Source organism: Musca autumnalis, unplaced genomic scaffold (assembly GCF_047663935.1).
Source record: "Musca autumnalis isolate F117 unplaced genomic scaffold, ASM4766393v1 scaffold_3, whole genome shotgun sequence".
NCBI classification, from domain to species: domain Eukaryota; kingdom Metazoa; phylum Arthropoda; class Insecta; order Diptera; family Muscidae; genus Musca; species Musca autumnalis.
In genome coordinates this window covers 227,794,816-227,814,263 of record NW_027411866.1, presented here as the reverse complement: position 1 = coordinate 227,814,263, position 19,448 = coordinate 227,794,816, and the positions used below count along the sequence as shown (strand labels likewise).

Genomic DNA, 19,448 nt, shown 5'->3' with positions numbered 1-19,448 from the left:
TTCACCAACTTGGTTTGGCGCGGAACACCATCTAAAACTCCTGTCTTTTTATGGCGTATAGAGAAGGTGGATAATGCTACCCAATTCGAGTTCTACGAACTCTTCCCGCGATTTTGGGCAACCACGATACTCACCGAAGGGCCGCACCAACTACCGGCCCCAGTCCGAGACTGCATTCCCGAAGGAAAGTGCTACAAGGACCAGGGGGCTTGCCGGTACCCGGGGTCCCAGAATTAAGTCGCTAGTACGACCTCGTAACCATGAAGGCTACTACCGGTTGGTCCCCAAACGGAGCTGGGACTGGTTGCCCGGGACGTGAACATACAGTCAAATGTGACCCCGAGAATCGTGGGGTAGTAGTGATCGGAATTCTATTTTCTGAATTTTGTGGCCTTTTTGACGTATGAACCTGCCGACAAAAACATGGATTTGGATTAAAGCTCAAAAGTGTTACGGAGGATGTAACTGAAGGTAGGTATGACCGACATAGTCCATTTTGGAAGTGGGTCTTATTTTAGTGGTGATTCCTTTTGTATATATCGCATGCAACAGTCATTTCAGTTTATTACCGTATAACTTAGAGGTTTTGGACTATGTAAGGAGGAAGCATGGACTTGCCCACGAAAACATAATATCGCTGTGAACAGGATTACAAGGAGTAACATAGATACACATTTAAATGATCTTCGAACAGACCCTAAACTGCACTTTAACAAAAATATTGAACTTTTGTGTGGGTGGTACCCGAAAGAGTGTAAAAATGAGGCGCTCAGCGCCAAAAGAACCTTACCCATATGTTAAAAAATCACCGTGACTGAAAAGATCAAAACAGAATTTTTTGAAATACTAAAAATCCATATTGCATTGTTTTAGGAGGCACTGTTATAATGGGTGATCCAACAAGAGGTACTTTTTTCAACAGCCTTTTTTGACAGATCACGCGTGAGTCGTGTCCCGTGTTTATGTTATTTTCGTTTAGTACTGCTTGGCATTTTATCATGGAAAAGCTTACCTCTCTACAACGTTTACAAATCGTTCAATTTTATTACGAAAATTCGCGTTATTTGGGGAGTGTGTTTTGAGCCTAATTTTGTTCAGTGATGAGGCACATTTCTGGCTTTTCTGGTTTTATAGGCATGTAAAGAAGCAAAATTGCCACATTTTGGAAGAAGGGCAACTTAAAGATATTAAAGAGCTAACACTCCATCCAGAAAAAAATAACGGTTTGTGGGTCGATGGAATCGTCGGACCCTATTACTTCAAATTGATACCGGCTAGGACTTCATCGTCAATGGCGACCATTATTGCGCCGTGATAAACGACTATTTGATGTCTGAAATTGAAGCTCGTAATCTCGGCGACATTTGGTTTCAACAAAACGGTGCCATTTCCCACACATCGCATCAATCAATGGATTTATTGAAAGAACACTTCGGTAAGCACGTTTTGGACCAGTCGATTGGCCACCAAGATCGTCTCATATCACTCCGTTAGACTTCTTCCTGTGGGATTATGTAAAGTCTAAGGTGTATACGGACAACCCCGCTTCGATTTGCCGGTAAACATCACTCGTGTCATTCGTCAGTTACAAGTCGAAATATTCGAATAATTCAGCGAAAATTGGACTCTACGGACGGACGGTCTTAGACGTAGCCTCGTCCAATTAGACATATTCTGCAAAAAATAAATGTCATCGAATGTTCTTTCAAATGATAATAAACATTCCCCGTTCAATTAGATTTTTCTGTTTTTTTAAGAAAGTAGGAACCTAAAAAGGTTCCGATTAGATCTTTATAGTCAGTTTGATTTTATGGACATGCGGGTTAGGCCGTTTTGCCACTGAGCGCCTCAAATATAGTCCATATTCGAGCATGAAATATTACGATGTGCCATTTTAGCGAAAAGTTTTGAACTTTTGTGGGGAAGGTTCCTAAATGAATGGACCGATTTGACCCATCTTCCAACCTAAACTAGTTTTGGACAAAATATTACCAAAGCAATTTTGGAACGAATCGGTTGATCCAAATTGTCTGAAATGGATTTCGTCCAAACATACATAGACCCCAAGTTCTTCATTATTTCGTTGAGGCACATTTGGACCGTATGAAAGTGTATATACCCTCGTTAGCATAAGTGCTGAGGGTATAAATGTCGCGGAGAATGGAAATGCATTCTTACTTCGGCTTATGGGACATCTAAGAAATAAAGAAGAATAAATATTTAATAGCTTCCACAACAAAAGCAACCAAACCGTCTGGTATACTATACAATTGTACACTATCTAGAGCCCAAGCTCGTTATTCTATACTATTCGCTTGTACTTCCATTGAAATTGGGAATTTAGTCTTCCTATTGCATCAGTCTTTTGGTCCATGGTCTCTTCTTCCAGTGCATGTTTTATTGCTCCGGACACTTTTATAGTGTTCTAAAGGCCAACTTAAGATGACAACTCCTACTTCTAACTTAACAAAGTCTTCAATTTGTTTCATATTTTTTCGAGTGTAGATTTTTTGTGACTTTATTGAAATAAATCAACCTGAAAGGTAGAGCGTTTTTTCCTGTGCCCTATTTACAGGAATTTTTATGTAAATTGGTGTTACCAGTATTGAACAAAAACAAAAAATGTTTGAAATGGAACAGGTTATGGCAAAGAAAAAAAAAATGCCATAAATCTTAAAAGGAAACGGATATGCGAAAAAAATGGCAATATGCAAAAACTTAACATGTGAGTGTATGTGTGTGTGTTGGATTGTACGTGTGAATGTAATTGGCCATTTTACAAAACCACATGACCATGACATTTTAATTATTCTCTGCTCATGAAACGTGTTCAACGACACAAAAACAGGACTAAATTCTTTGGGTATTGTTCCTATAAAACTATAAAAGAGGATGGCCAAAGCAATAAATTCTCTCTCTATACAACCCCCTTATATCATTGTTAACAACTTCCGTTTTTAATTAACTCTTCAATAACACAGTACAAAATGACAATGGTGAGGAGTGTGTATAATGATGACAATGATGATATGAAAGTTTTTGTGTGTTTGTTGTTCGTTCCACTTACTTGAGCTTCATTAAAATTCATATTCTCTGTCATGACAATGCCAGCTAAAACTTTGCGACGTGAATATGATTCTTGTCCTTTGATAACTTCCATAAACTTTTCCAAAACCAAACGGCCAATGGTATCAGCATGGATTTGTGGCAATTCCATGGATGATGATTTATCATCCAACGGTAGCGGGAGATTCTTTTGGGGATGCATCATGGGACTATAGGAAATGTTACAGAGTGATGCTAAGGCTGCCTTGGCAGCAGCATTTTTGGCTAATTTCTTTGAGGGACCTGGGAGGAGAGAGAATTAAAAAGAGATTATTAGACATAAAAATCTCAAGATTAGTATGAGTGCTGTGTAATAACACTCCAACAAACTTACCAGTTCCATCAAATTTACTATTATTAACTGTTACCGTCATTTTGAAACGGCAATTATTTTGAGCTCCATCAACGGTTGAGCAATCGAAATGGACATCAGTGAACAGCTCGTAGAGTAGCATAACAGGTCCCTTGTCGGGTACTTTCTTTTGGCCATCAACACTTAATGGACTCTTGTTTGAATCTATGGCATCGAGAAAAACATAGACATGCAAATATTAAAAGTGAATTAGTTCCAAAATATCCGGAAAAAGGGTTCATCAACATTTATTAGAAAAGTGTTTAGAAGAAATTTTGTATTTTTGATTGGTTTTCACACATGTAGAAGGAGCATTTAAAGTTGTTTTTGTTTTGTTTTTGGAATTATTTATATGACATATGCAGGGTATTCTATATATAAACGCACACAAAGATATTTTTATAAAAATTTAAAATTATATAAAACATAAAATGTAAAAAAAGCAAACAACAAAAACTCAAGAAAATTCACATAAATATGGACGCATTAACAATATGGTATGCACACAGTTTTTGTTACCTTTGTAAATCCGATGTTCTCTAGAAACAGATGGTAAAAATCACCAAAAATAAAAGTATGATTGGGGGTTTCCAAAAAAATTAAAACAGAAAAAAATAATAAAATAATTTTAACAAAAAATTTCCAAAGAAAACATTTTGGGAGTTATATTCGCATTTGATGTAGGACAGAACTCGCACAAGTCCCAGGATTGATGTCTGATCTACTTTCAGGGCTTGTCTCTTCGCTTGTTGTTAATTTTTAAATTGAATGCTTCACGCAATTTTTCGCGACATACCAACGCAAAGGCTGATTTCCGTATTGTCAAATGCTTGGCAACAGATAAGGTAGCTGGTCGGCCAAAGGCTGGGATTGGCAATGTTAGCCTAGGAGCGATACAACCTGTTACGCATTCCCAAGTATCATGCCGACCTTCGGCTTAAGGACTTAAATCATTGGACAGATACAAAAATCCGCTACCAAAGTTTCTTAAAAATGTATTGTATTATTTTTTCGGTATTAAGGTAAAAACTCAATCAGCTGTTTGCATAATTTCTGCTTTACTGAGGTTACTTCTGGCAGAAGAATAAAAGGAAACCTAGTGCGAATTGGTCTCGTCCGTTCTTTATTCGTTTACCAGAAGTGACAAGCCAAGAAAGCGAACCTAGCAAGAAAAATCCCTTGAGTTTTAGCCTTTATATCGGCGAATATATAGCGGACATAATTTCTAACATATTTTTGGAATTATATCTGGGTTCAATGAAACACATAATTCTCAAAATAATTTTGGAAATTACGTCCAGGCATCCAAAACTCATTTGAAAAAAAACATATTTTTTTCTCTAAAATTTTCTACTGAAGGCGACGAAAGATGGGTAGGACTTACTTGCGATCGAAAATGAAGAAAATTAAAGAACTAATCGCTTCAGGAAAACTTATTTCAGGCATATGCTTATGTATCCCATATGGTCTAGTGGCTAGGATATCTGGCTTTCACCCAGAAGGCCCGGGTTCGATTCCCGGTATGGGAAGATTGTTTTTTGCTTCAAATAATTCGATAATTAGAATTATTGAATTTATTAGCAGCGATAAAAAATGTGATGAAGAAATATACAATTTTTTCCAAACATCCAGAAAAAGAAACTTCCCATACCGGGAATCGAACCCGGGCCTTCTGGGTGAAAGCCAGATATCCTAGCCACTAGACCATATGGGATATAACAATATGTGCCTCTAAATGACAAGTACTGTTTTGTATTTTAACTGAACCAACATCTTAGAAATATCACTAAGTTTCAGATTGTTCCGAGTTGGAAAGTAGAGTGGTGATCTTTTATGCAAATCGGTCAAAGTATTAAATCCTCACAGCTTGAAAAGAAGTCTTACGAATCTTTTCAAGTCTTTTTTCCTCATAAGCAGGTTTTTAAATACAATTTTCTTCAAAGGAAGGTTGCCTTTTATTCGTATTTGTGATATGCTTTGAGTTTCGCTCCAATTACATATCTGGATAAGACTGACCAAGACCTACACCGACCCATCGCTAAAAATGGCAGATACACTTCAAAACAATTCTGAACTGTTTTAGACAATTTATAAAGCCCAAGAACTAAACTGACAATACAATTTACTTCCCAGAAAGGTTATCTTCCATTCATATCTATTAACAATATCTGTAGTGGGATTCTCTAATGAATTTTTTGGTTATCGACAAAAATCGTTAAAATTAAAACGCAAAATTATGAATAAAAAGTTGAAATAAAAGTTGACATAACTGTTGCTATCGGTAAAACTTTGCGACTACTTTTTATTCGTCGCTAACTTAGCGAGAAACATCGTTAATTACCGAAATTATAAGCATTTTTAATTTTAACTATATTTGTCGATAAATCAAAAATGCCTCAGAGAATCCCACTACTGATATGTTTTAAGTTTCGAATTATACACCGGAAAATATTTGTCCTTTAAATTTATTTTGAAAAGGAACTGCTGTACCTTATAATTCACCTGTTTTATATCCCATATGGTCTAGTGGCTAGGATATCTGGCTTTCACCCAGAAGGCCCGGGTTCGATTCCCGGTATGGGAAGATTTTTTGGAATGCCTTTAGTCAAATGAAACAAAAATTTAAGATTCTTCGTAATCTGTATGAAAATTAAGGAATCTATATAATCTGTGAGATAAGGGGTTTCAGAATTGAATGCCTGCCTAAATCCTGGTATATACAAAAATCTTGTTTGCTTGGTGAAAATAAGACAATAGTTTGGTTCGATTTACGTACCAAAAATAAGTTTACGAGTAAATAGTTATCAATAACGGCCTGTAATAACTTGAAAATAAATGCCAACCATCAATAGATGAAACTTTCAAGGTTTTGTAGCTAGTTAAGATGATTTGAGCGTTTTTAAAGCAAAAAACAGATGAAACTTAAAATCATCATTAAAAATACAGGTGCACTTTAAGTTAATTCGGTACTGTTTAGAAAACTGCTTTCAATCAAAACATTAATTTAAAGACTGACATAGCCTTATCTCAGGGTATATATCGAATATTTGAATTTTCTTTAGTCATTTATAAAACCCAAGCGCTCTTATGAACTAAAAATGTAAATCAGTCCAGTCTAATAAGGGGCTTGGATGATAACAAATCTTTGTATTATATGTCCGCATAAATTAATTTTGAAAACATTAAGTTTGAATACCTGAAACCTATGTTCCATACAAATATATGGTCGAAATCTTGGTATTAGTATACATAGTCCTGTCAAAATGTTTTCGAGGATATTATTGTTCTATATAATCGGGCCACTTGAAAGTGGTCCTTATCTATATATCCCATATGGTCTAGTGGCTAGGATATCTGGCTTTCACCCAGAAGGCCCGGGTTCGATTCCCGGTATGGGAAGAATTTTTTTGGTTAAATTTGTTCTCAAACTTACAAAACGATTTTTCGTGTTTCCGATAGTATTGGTATTGTACGATTCGAAAACAAAATCATTCGAATAACTACCAAACTTCAGTTATTGTGGACAATTTGAGTTTGCCTGGAAACAAAATTAAATAAAATATTTTTTACCATAACAGAAGTTTGATAGTTTGTCGAACAAAATTAGTTTTAAATCATCTTAGACCTTGGCCAATTCTTCCACCAACTAAAATTTGATATTGCATTAACACTTGGTTACAAAAATTTGTCTTCCCGTTAAATTCAGCACAATTGCTCAAAATAGGCTCTTGTCGATTGGTGCAAAGAAATTCTGAATATATACGACCTCGGTGCCACAAACGACGTTTATAAGATCGTCCCAGACGATGAATCTGGTATCTATGCGTTGAGCCCGAAACGAAACAGCAATCGACGGTGTGGGTCTTCAAAGGCAAGCCAAATCCAACGAAAGTTGTTCATGGAAGAAGCACATCGAAGCAAATGGTCGCCTGTTTCTTCGTCAAAACTGTTCATGTCGTGACTAGACGGCTTGAGCAACGTAGGATAGTTAATTATGAGTGGTACACAGCAATTTGTTTGTCTGAAGTTTCCTGAGAAATTAGAAAAAACGAGCTCTCACACATCGATTCAAACCAGCGCCTTTTTTGACCAGACAAACAACCATGACATGGCACCCAAGGACTTCATTTGACTCCCGCACATCAAGAAAAAAAGGCTTGGGAAACGATTTTTTTCGCCAGAACGTGCTATAAAAGCGTCCAAAAACCATGTTTTGGAGGTGTCTCAATCGTAGTGGAAAAAGTGCTTCAAAAATTTAAGTGCATGGAAAATTGTATAAAACATGCTGGAGACTACACATAAGAAAACAACAAAACTACTGTTGATTTAAAATATTCGCGTTTTCATTGCTAGGCCAGAATGTTATCGAGCAACCCTCGTAGTAAATATGTTCAAACTGTTTATATTTTTTGTTTTATAAAAATATTGAAATCTTATATCCCATATGGTCTAGTGGCTAGGATATCTGGCTTTCACCCAGAAGGCCCGGGTTCGATTCCCGGTATGGGAAGAATTTTTTTGATAAACTATTTAACTGAAGTCTCCTGGGAAATTCGAAAAAAGAGTTCACACAAATCGATTCAAACCAGCGCCTTTTTGACCGGACAAAACGTGGAATTGATGGGTCACCCGCCGTACAGCCCTGGCATGGCACCCAAGGACACATCAAGAAAAAGGCGTGGGTAACGATTTTCATCGCCAGAACGAGCTGCACAAGCGTCCAAAAACAATGTTTTGGAGGTGTCTCAATCGTAGTGGAAAAAGTGCTTCAAAAATTGGTTTAAGCGCATGGAAAAGTGTATAAAACATGCTGGAGACTACTTAAAAAAAAAACAACAAAACTACTGTTGATTAAAAATAGTCGCGTTTTCATTGCTAGGCTAGAATGTTATCGAGCAACCCTCGTAGTAAAAATTTTCAAACTGCCAAAGTGAATCTACAAACTGTTTTTATTTTGTATCAAAATATTGAATTCTTGTATCCCATATGGTCTAGTGGCTAGGATATCTGGCTTTCACCCAGAAGGCCCGGGTTCGATTCCCGGTATGGGAAGAATTTTTTGATAAACTATTTAAAAACTGTTGACCAGAACTATTGCTCTGATAATATTCTACGAATTGTCTCATAATGATAATGATCTATGATTTTTCTCATAGTGATACATGTCGATTGATTTTTATTTCCATATGGTCCATTGGCTAGGACGTCTAGCTTTGGATAAAAATTATAATTTTCGTATAATAAAATTCATCAAAATTGATTTTAAAATTTTCAATATACTATTTTCAAATTCCGTATTGTCTAGTGGTTAAAAATTGCAGTGGTTAACAAAAATATTGAATTCTTGTATCCCATATGGTCTAGTGGCTAGGATATCTGGCTTTCACCCAGAAGGCCCGGGTTCGATTCCCGGTATGGGAAGAATTTTTTGGATAAACTATTTAAAAGCTGTTGACCAGAACTATTGCTCTGATAATATACTACGATTTTTCTCATTATGATACATGTCGACTGATTTTTTATTTCCATATGGTCCAGTGGCTAGGACGTCTAGCTTTGGATAAAAATTATAATTTTCGTGCATTAAAATTCATCAAAATTAATTTTTAATTTTTCAAAATACTATTTTCAAATTCCGTAATGTCTAGTGGTTAGAATTGCTGTTTCTTGAAAAATATTGAATTCTTGTATCCCATATGGTCTAGTGGCTAGGATATCTGGCTTTCACCCAGAAGGCCCGGGTTCGATTCCCGGTATGGGAAAGTTTTTTTTTTTTTAATTTTGGAATGAGAAAGGAATTGTAAAAAAATGGTATAGTGGCTAGAATTTCTGGCTTTACTCCAGAATTATACCATTGATAATAATTTTAGATTTTCCTCGTAATGGTCCATGTTGATTGATTTTTATTTCCCATATGGTCTAGAGGATAGGATATCATACTTTCGCAAAAAATTATAATATTATTTATCAATATTATTTTTTGTTTATTTTCAAAAAACTTTTTCTTATTCCGTATTGTCTAGTGGCTAGGCTTTACTCCAGAATTATAGATTTGATAATAATTTTAGATTTTCCGCACAATGGTGGCTAGAATATCTAGCTTTCCATGAAGATTATGTTTGATAATTTATCAAAAACTTGATCGATTTTTATTTCTCGTAATGGTCCAGAGGCTAGGATGTCTAACTTTCTCTACGAACTATAATTTCCTTATAATAAAAAATATCTAAACAAAATCTTCAAAATTTTAAAATAATTTTTCATATAGAATGACCTCTGTAGTGGGATTCTGTAATTAATTTTTGCTGTTATCGATAATTGTCGGTAAAATTAAAATGTTTATAATTTCGATAATTAACGACATTTTTCGGTAAGTTAACGATGAATAAAAAGTAGTCGCTACCGACACAAACAGTGATGCCAACTTTTCTTTATGTTTTTAGTCATAATTTTGCGATTTAATTTTACCGATTTTTGTCGGTAACAGCAAAAATGAGTTACAGAATCCCACTACTGTCCTCACAGTGGTATATGTTGTTTGATTTTTATTTCCCATACAGTCCAGTGGCTAGGATGTCTAGCCTTTGCTAAAAAATATATTTTCCGTAGAATAAAATTAATCAAAATTATTATTTTTGAAATTTCAAAATGCGATTTCCAATTCTGTATTGTATAGTGGCAAGAATATCTGATTTTACGTTTTTGAAAATTATTTATCAATTTTAAATTCTTCTCACAATGGTAATTGATTTTTATTTCCCATATGGTATAGTGGCTAGGATGTCTAACTTTCGCTACGGACTATAATTTCCGTATAATAAAATATATCAAAACTGAAATCTTAAAAATTTCAAAATACTGTTTTTAGATTCCGTATTGTCTAGTGGTTAGAATATCTTCTGACGTTACATCAGAATTATTACTTTGGAAGCTCTTTCAGATCGGCCTCACAATGGTAAATGTTGATTGATTTTTATTTCCCATATGGTCCAGTGGCTAGGATGTCTAGCCTTCGCTAAAAATAGTACTTTCGGTATAATAATATTTATAAAATTGGAATTTTGATATACCTGATATTACGTGAACATTATTTATCAATTTTAAATTCTTCTCACAATGGTAATCGATTTTTATTTCCCATATGGTATAGTGGCTAGGATGTCTAACTTTCGCAACGGACTATAATTTCCGTATAATAAAATATATCAAAACTAAAATCTATAAAAATTCAAAATACTGTTTTTAGATTCCGTATTGTCTAGTGGTTAGAATATCTTCTGACGTTAAATCAGAATTATTACTTTGGAAGCTCTTTCAGATCGGCCTCACAATGGTAAATGTTGATTGATTTTTATTTCCCATATGGTCCAGAGGCTAGGATGTCTAGCCTTCGCTAAAAATTGTACTTTCGGTAAAATAATATTTATAAAAATGGAATTTTAATATCCCATATGTGCTGGAGGCAAGCATATCTGGTTTTATCTTAGAATCACTACTCAGGAAAAATGCTTTCCAAATTTCTATCAAAAACGTTATTTTATTGTATCCCATATGGTCTAGTGGCTAGGATATCTGGCTTTCACCCAGAAGGCCCGGGTTCGATTCCCGGTATGGGAAGATTTTTTTGGCATTTATCGATATTTTCCAAATTAAAAAAGGAATTACAAAAAAAACCTTCCCATACCGGGAATCGAACCCGGGCCTTCTGGGTGAAAGCCAGATATCCTAGCCACTAGACCATATGGGATACAAGGAATCCATATTTTTTTTAAAAAATTAAAATAATGGAAATAGTTTTGGATTCAAATTTTTTTTTAAAAAGTCTTTCATCACTTTTACCATTCTTTTGAAAAATGTAGATCACTCTGAGGAGTGGAGTTGTTAAACACACACATTTGATTAGTTAGTAACTATAAAATAAAGAAGATGATGAATTTTGAACATTAAAACCGAAATTTGATTGGAAATCAAAAGAAGAAGTAAAAGACAAATTATATGTTAAAATTATAAAAAAAGAAGGAAATGAAAAACAAACTTAAAATGGGAATACTTGCTTTGCATGCTCAACTTAATGTTCTCAAGCAAGAGGTCTGTGGAGGAATTCTTGGATGAACAAAGTTTTGCTTTAAGTTTAGCTTTCTTCACAATGCTCCCAACATACAGAATCAATTCAGTTTGTGACATTTTGTCAATATCTATACCAGTACCATTGTCCAAATGTTCATCGCTGGTGAAATCTAAATTACAAGCCGGCTTCAATGGGGTCAATACGGCGCCATCTTTAAATTGTATAAAACTACGCAATGCTGTGGCGGCGGCTTCGATGCGTGCTATCTTTTTACTGCGTCCTTGTCCGAGATATTTTTGACCATCAACCTGGAAGGAAAGCGAGATAAGAAGAGGGAAAATTATTAGAGAGGGGGTTTGTAAAAAAATGTTTATTTATTTAGATTGGATATCATGAGAATGAACAAGGCCTATAAAATCCGGGAAGGTCTACATTCCCAGCAACTTCTCTGTGATATCAAAAGCTTAATATTTGAAAATGGTAAGATAATAATGATAACAATAATCATTATAATTATAGGGAGAAGTGGAAAACCATTCTCACAGAGTTAACTAAACTGTGGATATAAAATGAGGTCACTTTAAGGTTAGAGTCTCAAAAAGTAAAAGTAAGAAGTCTGAAATTTCTTAAAAACCTGTTAAATCTGTTAGAATTGTTCTCCAAAATGAGATACAAGTGATATAGAGAGATAACTTTCTGTGCCCCTTGCTTTAAAAATTATGTCAATTGGGGGTATTCTGAACAAAAATTCCCCGTGAGTTTTTTCACTTTGTCCCTTAAGTTGAAACGGCGGAAAGACAAAACTCACGGAGAATTTTCGTTCAGAATAACCCCCAATATCTTATATATCTTCAAGGATATTATTGCTTCCAAATTTGTAAATAACCTCCTTGTGTGTAAATTTCCTCCACTAAAACCAGTTATAGCTTTCATTCCTCCCAAATTACCAAATCCATGTTTATCCTCAAATCTCTCAAAAGCCTTTATATTTTAGAGCGACCACAATTTGCCCGCCACAATTGTCCATTGTGTGTTTCTCTAATAAATTTCCAAATTAATTTCACACCAAAAATCCACATAATACCACACAAAAATATCTATCTCCCTCCCAGAAAAAAACCAAAAAAATCTATTAAACATGGCTCAAATGGGTTCGCTGCTTTCCCATTCCGACTAGCCAGCTTTATATAACGATGAAATAGTGATTTCAATTAATATTGGACAAATACAATTTCAATATGTTTTCAATAAACAAATAGATGAGAAAAACCAATATCTATGTGGGGAAAAATATTAGTGTAAACCGCAACATGGAGACTGAATAGAAGCCAATGCCAATAGAGGAGGTGCATAAAGGAAGAGGGTATGACTTTCAAAAGGGCGAGGTTGAATTTTTCATATTATGCAACATTACTTTTCAGACTGGAAAGAGGAGTTGGTTGTAGTGAAAATAAAAATGCGAAAAGCTACAAAACATAAAGCCACTTTGCATATAAAAATGACTAGCCAACCAAAAAATGAAAATGAAAGAAAAAATATAGCATGTGACGACCATGTGCCAGGAATCCTAGAAAATGCAAGGAAAAAAAAACGCAATGGAACAATATATTGCCCTATTACAAAGGGTGAGCGAGCAAAAAAAAAAATCCTGCTCAAAACCAGAATGCCCATCGGCACGTAACCACAAAATAGGCCGTATGGTTGTATAAATAATGCATGCTGTCGTATCCCATACCATTGGTTTGATTTGGGGTTAGAACTTCCATCCACTATAGTGGATATATATGCCAGATGATCGACTAGAAATAAATGAAGATTCGTTTTTTTTAAGTCAAACAAGAAGCGAATTGCATAGAAAGTTCTGCTACTTCAGGCAATGTTGGTATCACCAGCGGGGTTGCCGCTATGGGGGTTTATTCTACATTTATTAAAAAATTGGAAAGTCAATAAAACAGTTTTTGAAGTTTACAGCAAATTTTTGGCTTTTGTGGAGTAGTTACGGCGCACCTAACACGGAAAAAACCACCGCAGTCTCAAAAAACAGTACCAGATCTCGATATCCATCAGGGTACCTGGCTGTCGCCAGATTAAAGAACAAGAAATCAAATTGATCACGTTGTGATAGATGGAAGACATTCATCGAGCGTGTTGGATTTAATTGTTCCAAACATAGACTCGGACCATTACCTTGTTGCAGCAAACACAACACGGAAGTTGAACATCGGTAAGCTGCAATCACAACAAATATCCACAGCATATTCCACTCAACTGGCCCAATTGCTTAATCAAAGCCCTCCTCGTCCCGATAACATATCAGGACAATGGCAAAATATTGTCCGCTCCATACAAACAGCCGCAAAATTAGTACTTGGATACCAGAGACCTCCACCAAGGAATGCATGGTATGACCAGGAGTGTTGTGCTGCTACTGAAGAAAAAATGCGGCATATATGGCTACTTTACAATCAGTAGCAACGCGTAGAGCACGAGAGAGGTATCGGGAGAAAAGGAGAGAGGATAAACGTATTTCCACTGGAAAAAGAGAGAGATGGAAAAGAAGGAGTATGAACAAATCGAGATGTACAGGAACCAGAACGAAGTCAGAAAGTTCTACAAAAGAGTGAAACTTCAAACTGATGGCTTTGGTACAGGCACATCCTCCTGTAGAGCCCAGCAAAGGTAATTTCTGATACTGACAGTGTGCTAGGGATATGGAAAGAGCATTTTTCCAAACTGTTGGTATCCAATAGTAGCGAAGTCGTCGAAGACACCACATATGCAATCCCAGAAGATGGTATTTAATGTATACCACCCGGCCAAGATGAGGTAATGGCAGCAATTAACCTGCTGAAGAATAATAAGGCAGCTGGAGCCGATGGCCTACACGCAGAGAAAAAATATTGTTGGAACAATCATATTCTAAGAACAAAATAGTGTATTTCAAAATACTTAAAATATGTATTATTGGCCCAACAATATATTTTGTGTCATCATGTTTCCTAATAAAAAAATATATGGTTGAAACAACAATATATATTTTCAGATTTTTAAAATAAATTATTTTGTTCTTAGAATATGATTGTTCCAACAATATCTCTTCTCTGTGTGTACCAGCCAAGCTGTTCAAAATCGGAGGCGACACGCTGATAAGGTGTATGTATCAGCTAGTTAGCACCATCTGACAGGAAGAACGACGATTCGAACCTGAACATCCTGTGTTCCGTCCACAAGAAAAGAGATAAGGCTATACGTTCCAACTACAAGATAGTGTCAGGGATATTGTGCGAACGACTAAAGCCAATGGTCAACGAAATAATTGGACCATACCAATGCGGCTTTAGACCTGGCAAGTCCTCCATTGACCAGATATTTACCCTGCGGCAAATCCTGGAGAAGACCCAAGAGATGCAGATCGACACCTACCACCTTTTTGTCGATTATAAAGCAGCCTTCGACATCCCTCTGCTTTCAAAGGTATTCCAAGCAATGTCCAAATTTGTTATCCCAGCAAAGCTCATTCGGCTTTGTAAAATGACTTTACACTCGATCCTCAGTTAAAATAGAAAATAACCTCTCCGAAGAGTTTTGTACCAAAAGAGGTTACAGGCAAGGATACAGCCTTTCGTGTGATTTATTCAACATCCTGCTGGAAAAGGTTATACGAGAGGCAAACGTTAAAAGAAATGGCATAATCTACACCAATAGCGACATCCCAGCAAACCAAATGTCTGATGTCCGACACGTCTGAACAATTTCGGAAGCAAAATTGTTCAGATTTCGTTCCGATTTCTAAACGATTTTTCGGAGAGGAAATAGTTTACATTTTTTACCGATTTCGGAAAGAAATTTCCTTTCCGAATTTCTCAAGGATTTTCTTCAGATTTCGTTACGAAATCGAACCGAAATCGATCCGATGTCGCTCCGACATTTCGTTGCGAAATTATGTCAACCACTTCATACAACTTTCGTTAAGATATCGTTCCGATTTCGGATCAGATATCGGACGTATCGTCCGAATTTTGTTCCGATTTCGTTACGATGTCGGTACGATTGGTTTCCTGGTATGTTACTTGCTTATGCTGATTATATAGAGATCAAAGAACGATCAGTAAAAGTGTGTCTGCTAAAGTGTGTCTGGTGGTAAACGGCGGGAAGACCAAGTTGATGGTGTCGACGTGCAGTTCGTCCATTGAACTAGTACCAACTGTTGAAGTTGGTTCCTATAATTCTGAGGTAGTAAAAGACTTCGTCTACCTCGACACCGCCGTAAACCCAACAAATAACATCAGTTGTGAAATAAAAAGAATAATTGTATTGGCCAACAGATGTTACTTTGGCTTAAGTAAGCACCCAGCAAACCAAATGTCGGATGTCCGACACGTCTGAACAATTTCGGAAGCAACGTCGTTCCGATTTCTAAACGATTTTTCGGAGCGGAAATAGTTCAGATTTTGTACCGATTTCGTTCCGATTTCGGAACGAATGTCGGAAAGAAATTTCCTTTCCGAATTTCCCAAGGATTTTCTTCAGATTTTGTTACGAAATCGGATCGAAATCGTTACGATGTCGCTTCGACATTTCGTTCCGAAATTATGTCAACAACTTCATACAACTTTCGTTAAGATATCGTTACGATTTCGGATTAGACATCGTATCGTCCGAATTTTGTTCCGATTTCGTTAAGATGTCGGTACGATTGGTTTGCTGGGCACTTGAAAAACAAAGCCACAACTCGTCAAACAAAAATAACGCTTTACAAAACACTGATACTACACGTGCTGATGTATGGTTCCGAAGCCGGGGTACTTGCGCAAGCAGACAAGGCTGTACTTGGTGTGTTCGAGAGAAAAATTCTTCGAAAGATCTACGGACCAATCTGCGTTGACGGTGAATATCGACGTCGCGTGAAGCACTACAATGGTAAATATGGGACAATTTCGCGTAATCCCGATTCGAAGTTCTCAATTTAAGAGGTCTACGAGGATTATTTTGAAATTTCCCTCAGATGTAGTCCCTATAATGTGGGTAAACCCATCCATCCTGGTTTAATGACTCAAAAAGCTCCAAAAGAACCATGTCCGACCATAATGTATCTTGATCATAAAGATATTTCCTAACGCATCTGGGTGGGGAAGCTTGTATCTGGGGAGACACCTTGTTGCAGTCCTCAGTAGTGGGATTCTGTATCTCATTTTTTCTGTTACCGACAAAAATCGGTAAAATTAAATCGCAAAATTATGAAAGAAACGTTGGCATCACTGTTTGTGTCGGTAGAGGTTAGCGACTACTTTTTATTCATCGTTAACTTACCGAAAAATTTCGTTAATTATCGAAATTATAAACATTTTAATTTTACCGACAATTATCGATAACAGCAAAAATGAGTTACAGAATCCCACTACAGATCGGCATTCTGTTAGGTTTGAATATTCTTCTAATGCCTAGCGCTAACATTTGTATACAACACTGGTGCCGGATAGCTCACCACATTCCGTCGTATTGCTTGATAAGAGGTCAACACGGTTTCTTTGTCATCATCCCAAGTGCTGTCGGTCAGCGACTTGAGAACCATGTTCCTATTTCTGATCTTGTCGCAAATAGATGTCGTTTGCCCGGAAGACTTAAACAGCTGCACCCAATATCATGGGGGAGATAGTGGTCGAAATAAAGGGCACCCTAGTTCAGGGGAACCTCTTTTCAGCAGTCCAGGTGGTGAACAGTGTGACAGTGGATATAACGGGGATATTTTCGTATTCCTCAGATGGATAACTGCAGTAACTCAGTTATGTAGACATTTAATCTTTCACATACGTATGGCATCGACGATAGAACCAGACGCCAAAATCGTATAATCATCCGCTTAAATTACGATCCCTATGCAGTTTGGAGGTTGTGGAATTTAAGAAAGATAGAGGTTAAACAGTTACGGATCATTATATAGTATCACTCTATTGTTTTTCGATTTTTTTCTGAATTCTACAAACGACTGGCTTCTACTTAGTTGATTATCCAACGTTTCAATCACGACTGGAGGGATGTTATGATGTCGGTATTCTGTTTGGAAGATGGTCTGGAGCCAAGGGATATGACGAGTTGCCAGGAGACGTCATTTATCAAGACCTGTGCGACACTGGTGATGTCTGACGAGCGGTGGAACTCCTTGTAGGAGCATCTTCGTTCACAGTGCGAAATGTGGAAGTATCAATTTAATCGGCTAGCGCTGTACCCCTCTGCTCATTGCCTAGAACGGAAGGCCAAAGCTCATGGTGAGCATTGAAGTACCCTAGTACCAGGCGGTTATTGCCCTTCAAAAGCGAAATAATATCAGGAATATAACACAGGGCACAACTATTCATCGACGGTATGTACGCATTAAGCAAATCTACCTCAGCAGTCTCACACTTATATAGGAGTCACTAGAGTTAAGCTCAAGCGAGATAGGTCTGTACTGGGCAGACTGCTGTATAAGGAAAGCAAGTTCTTCTCCTCTTGTACGATTCTTCTGTAAAACATTGCAATTATCACAACGTTGCAAGCTGCATGTAACGGTGAGCTTTGTTTTCTGGATCGCGGCGACCCTGACGTTTCTCCGACTCTGCGGGGGTGTATCGTATTACGACGACGAAGTTAAATACACGCTGGCAGATGATCTGATGCATCATCGCAGTAGTCCTGGAGGCGACTAAGACCAGAACAACCTCCTTTGCATTTCGCCGATGTTCACATATGGTGAATTCGGACCTGGCAAACGGAACACTTCCATCGTTCATCTCTATCCCGTCACGGACCAAAAGTGCTCGGAGCAGGCATTGATAAATTACCGCTCCCATAGTGAACAAAAATATACTAACACAAAAACACATAACTGATGAGGTGACGGTCCCTGGTCGAAGATTCCTCCGAGTCAATCCGGTGCATAGTAAGATGCCGTAAGATTGATGGTAATTAGGATGCTCATGTTGGCTCGAAAACAATCTGATTCTTGCTGTCGGCTTGATATTGGCCGGGCTGTGGCTCGACTGGGAAATATTTGGAAGTGGCTCGGAGTTAATTGTGTGGGTTGCTCGGCTCAGGAGTATTCCGTTGCTTTCGGGATGGAAATCGGTAGGTGGCAGCTGGCTATTAATTTGGAGTTTGCTAAAAGCCATGAAAATATTTAGCGCAGGATCGATAACATATCTGGCTAATACCAGTTACCGAGACTGCGGACCAGGCACAACCTAAAAATGGATTTTTAGGTTTTCACGGTTTTGCTTGGAAACCGCAAGTCTTATGGAAATAGGACTAAAAAATGTTGTAGCAGTGAAAATTCTTTACAAGATTGGCCTTTATAATATTTTCGTAGTTTTTACCATTTTTGAGATATAGAATTCCAAATTGGGACAATGCACTGAATGGATCGCCTCCTTATAAAAAATGTCATGACTGCAATTTCCCAACTTAAGCTTATATCTCTCAAGAATGGTACAACGTAGGGAAAAATTACAAAAACTATCTTGTGGATATTTTTCACAGCTATAAGATTTTCTTTAGCTACATTTCGATAGAACTTGCGGTTTCCAAGCAAAATCGCGAAAACCTAACAAAAAACAAAAAAAAACTATACATGTGCCCTGAACTTCTATATCAAAAAATGGTAAAACCTAGGAACAAATCAATCAATAAATTCTTTAGGGAATATTCACAGCTACAACATTTTCTTTAGTCCAATTTCGATAGGACTTTCCGTTTCCAAGTAAAATCGTGAAAACCTAAAAAAAAACCCTAAAAATGTGAATTTTGACCGCGTTTTAATTAGAAATCCCTCCGACGATTTTTTGATTTTTCTCATTTATGAACATAGTAGTTTCAGAAACCGCAAAAATTTCAAAGTTGTAAGCACCTTTTATTTAAATTAAGTTCAGGCGCACCGTGTTTATTTTA

At 36.8% G+C, this 19,448-nt stretch overlaps 1 protein-coding gene and 10 non-coding genes across 41 annotated transcripts in view; 8 read left to right on the top strand and 3 right to left on the bottom strand.

Moving 5' to 3' along the window:
* Positions 1-19,448, bottom strand: part of Adar (Adenosine deaminase acting on RNA) — a 431,247-nt gene that overhangs the window by 38,603 nt on the left and 373,196 nt on the right. For 17 of the 31 annotated variants that reach the window (XR_012411758.1, XR_012411756.1, XR_012411757.1 and 14 more), the window contains 3 exons: positions 11,665-11,833; positions 3,440-3,622; positions 3,068-3,348 (listed from right to left, as the gene is read on the bottom strand). Coding sequence is in view for 28 of the 31 variants with exons in the window: in XM_073977125.1 (XP_073833226.1) it covers positions 3,068-3,348; positions 3,440-3,622; positions 11,665-11,833 (633 nt within the window). In the remaining 3 variants the exon portion in view is untranslated. Of the gene's footprint in view, positions 1-3,067; positions 3,349-3,439; positions 3,623-11,511; positions 11,834-19,448 lie in introns of all 31 variants that reach the window. The other 14 variants (XM_073977103.1, XM_073977111.1, XM_073977105.1 and 11 more) reach the window with 1 other exon arrangement.
* On the top strand, positions 4,915-4,986 carry TRNAE-UUC (transfer RNA glutamic acid (anticodon UUC)). The gene has a single exon. It is a non-coding gene; the product is annotated as a tRNA-Glu (tRNA).
* TRNAE-UUC (transfer RNA glutamic acid (anticodon UUC)) lies at positions 5,100-5,171 on the bottom strand. Its single transcript has one exon. It is a non-coding gene; the product is annotated as a tRNA-Glu (tRNA).
* TRNAE-UUC (transfer RNA glutamic acid (anticodon UUC)) lies at positions 5,970-6,041 on the top strand. The gene has a single exon. It is a non-coding gene; the product is annotated as a tRNA-Glu (tRNA).
* Positions 6,785-6,856, top strand: TRNAE-UUC (transfer RNA glutamic acid (anticodon UUC)). Its single transcript has one exon. It is a non-coding gene; the product is annotated as a tRNA-Glu (tRNA).
* TRNAE-UUC (transfer RNA glutamic acid (anticodon UUC)) lies at positions 7,896-7,967 on the top strand. Its single transcript has one exon. It is a non-coding gene; the product is annotated as a tRNA-Glu (tRNA).
* TRNAE-UUC (transfer RNA glutamic acid (anticodon UUC)) lies at positions 8,438-8,509 on the top strand. Its single transcript has one exon. It is a non-coding gene; the product is annotated as a tRNA-Glu (tRNA).
* Positions 8,807-8,878, top strand: TRNAE-UUC (transfer RNA glutamic acid (anticodon UUC)). The gene has a single exon. It is a non-coding gene; the product is annotated as a tRNA-Glu (tRNA).
* On the top strand, positions 9,148-9,219 carry TRNAE-UUC (transfer RNA glutamic acid (anticodon UUC)). The gene has a single exon. It is a non-coding gene; the product is annotated as a tRNA-Glu (tRNA).
* Positions 11,003-11,074, top strand: TRNAE-UUC (transfer RNA glutamic acid (anticodon UUC)). The gene has a single exon. It is a non-coding gene; the product is annotated as a tRNA-Glu (tRNA).
* On the bottom strand, positions 11,133-11,204 carry TRNAE-UUC (transfer RNA glutamic acid (anticodon UUC)). The gene has a single exon. It is a non-coding gene; the product is annotated as a tRNA-Glu (tRNA).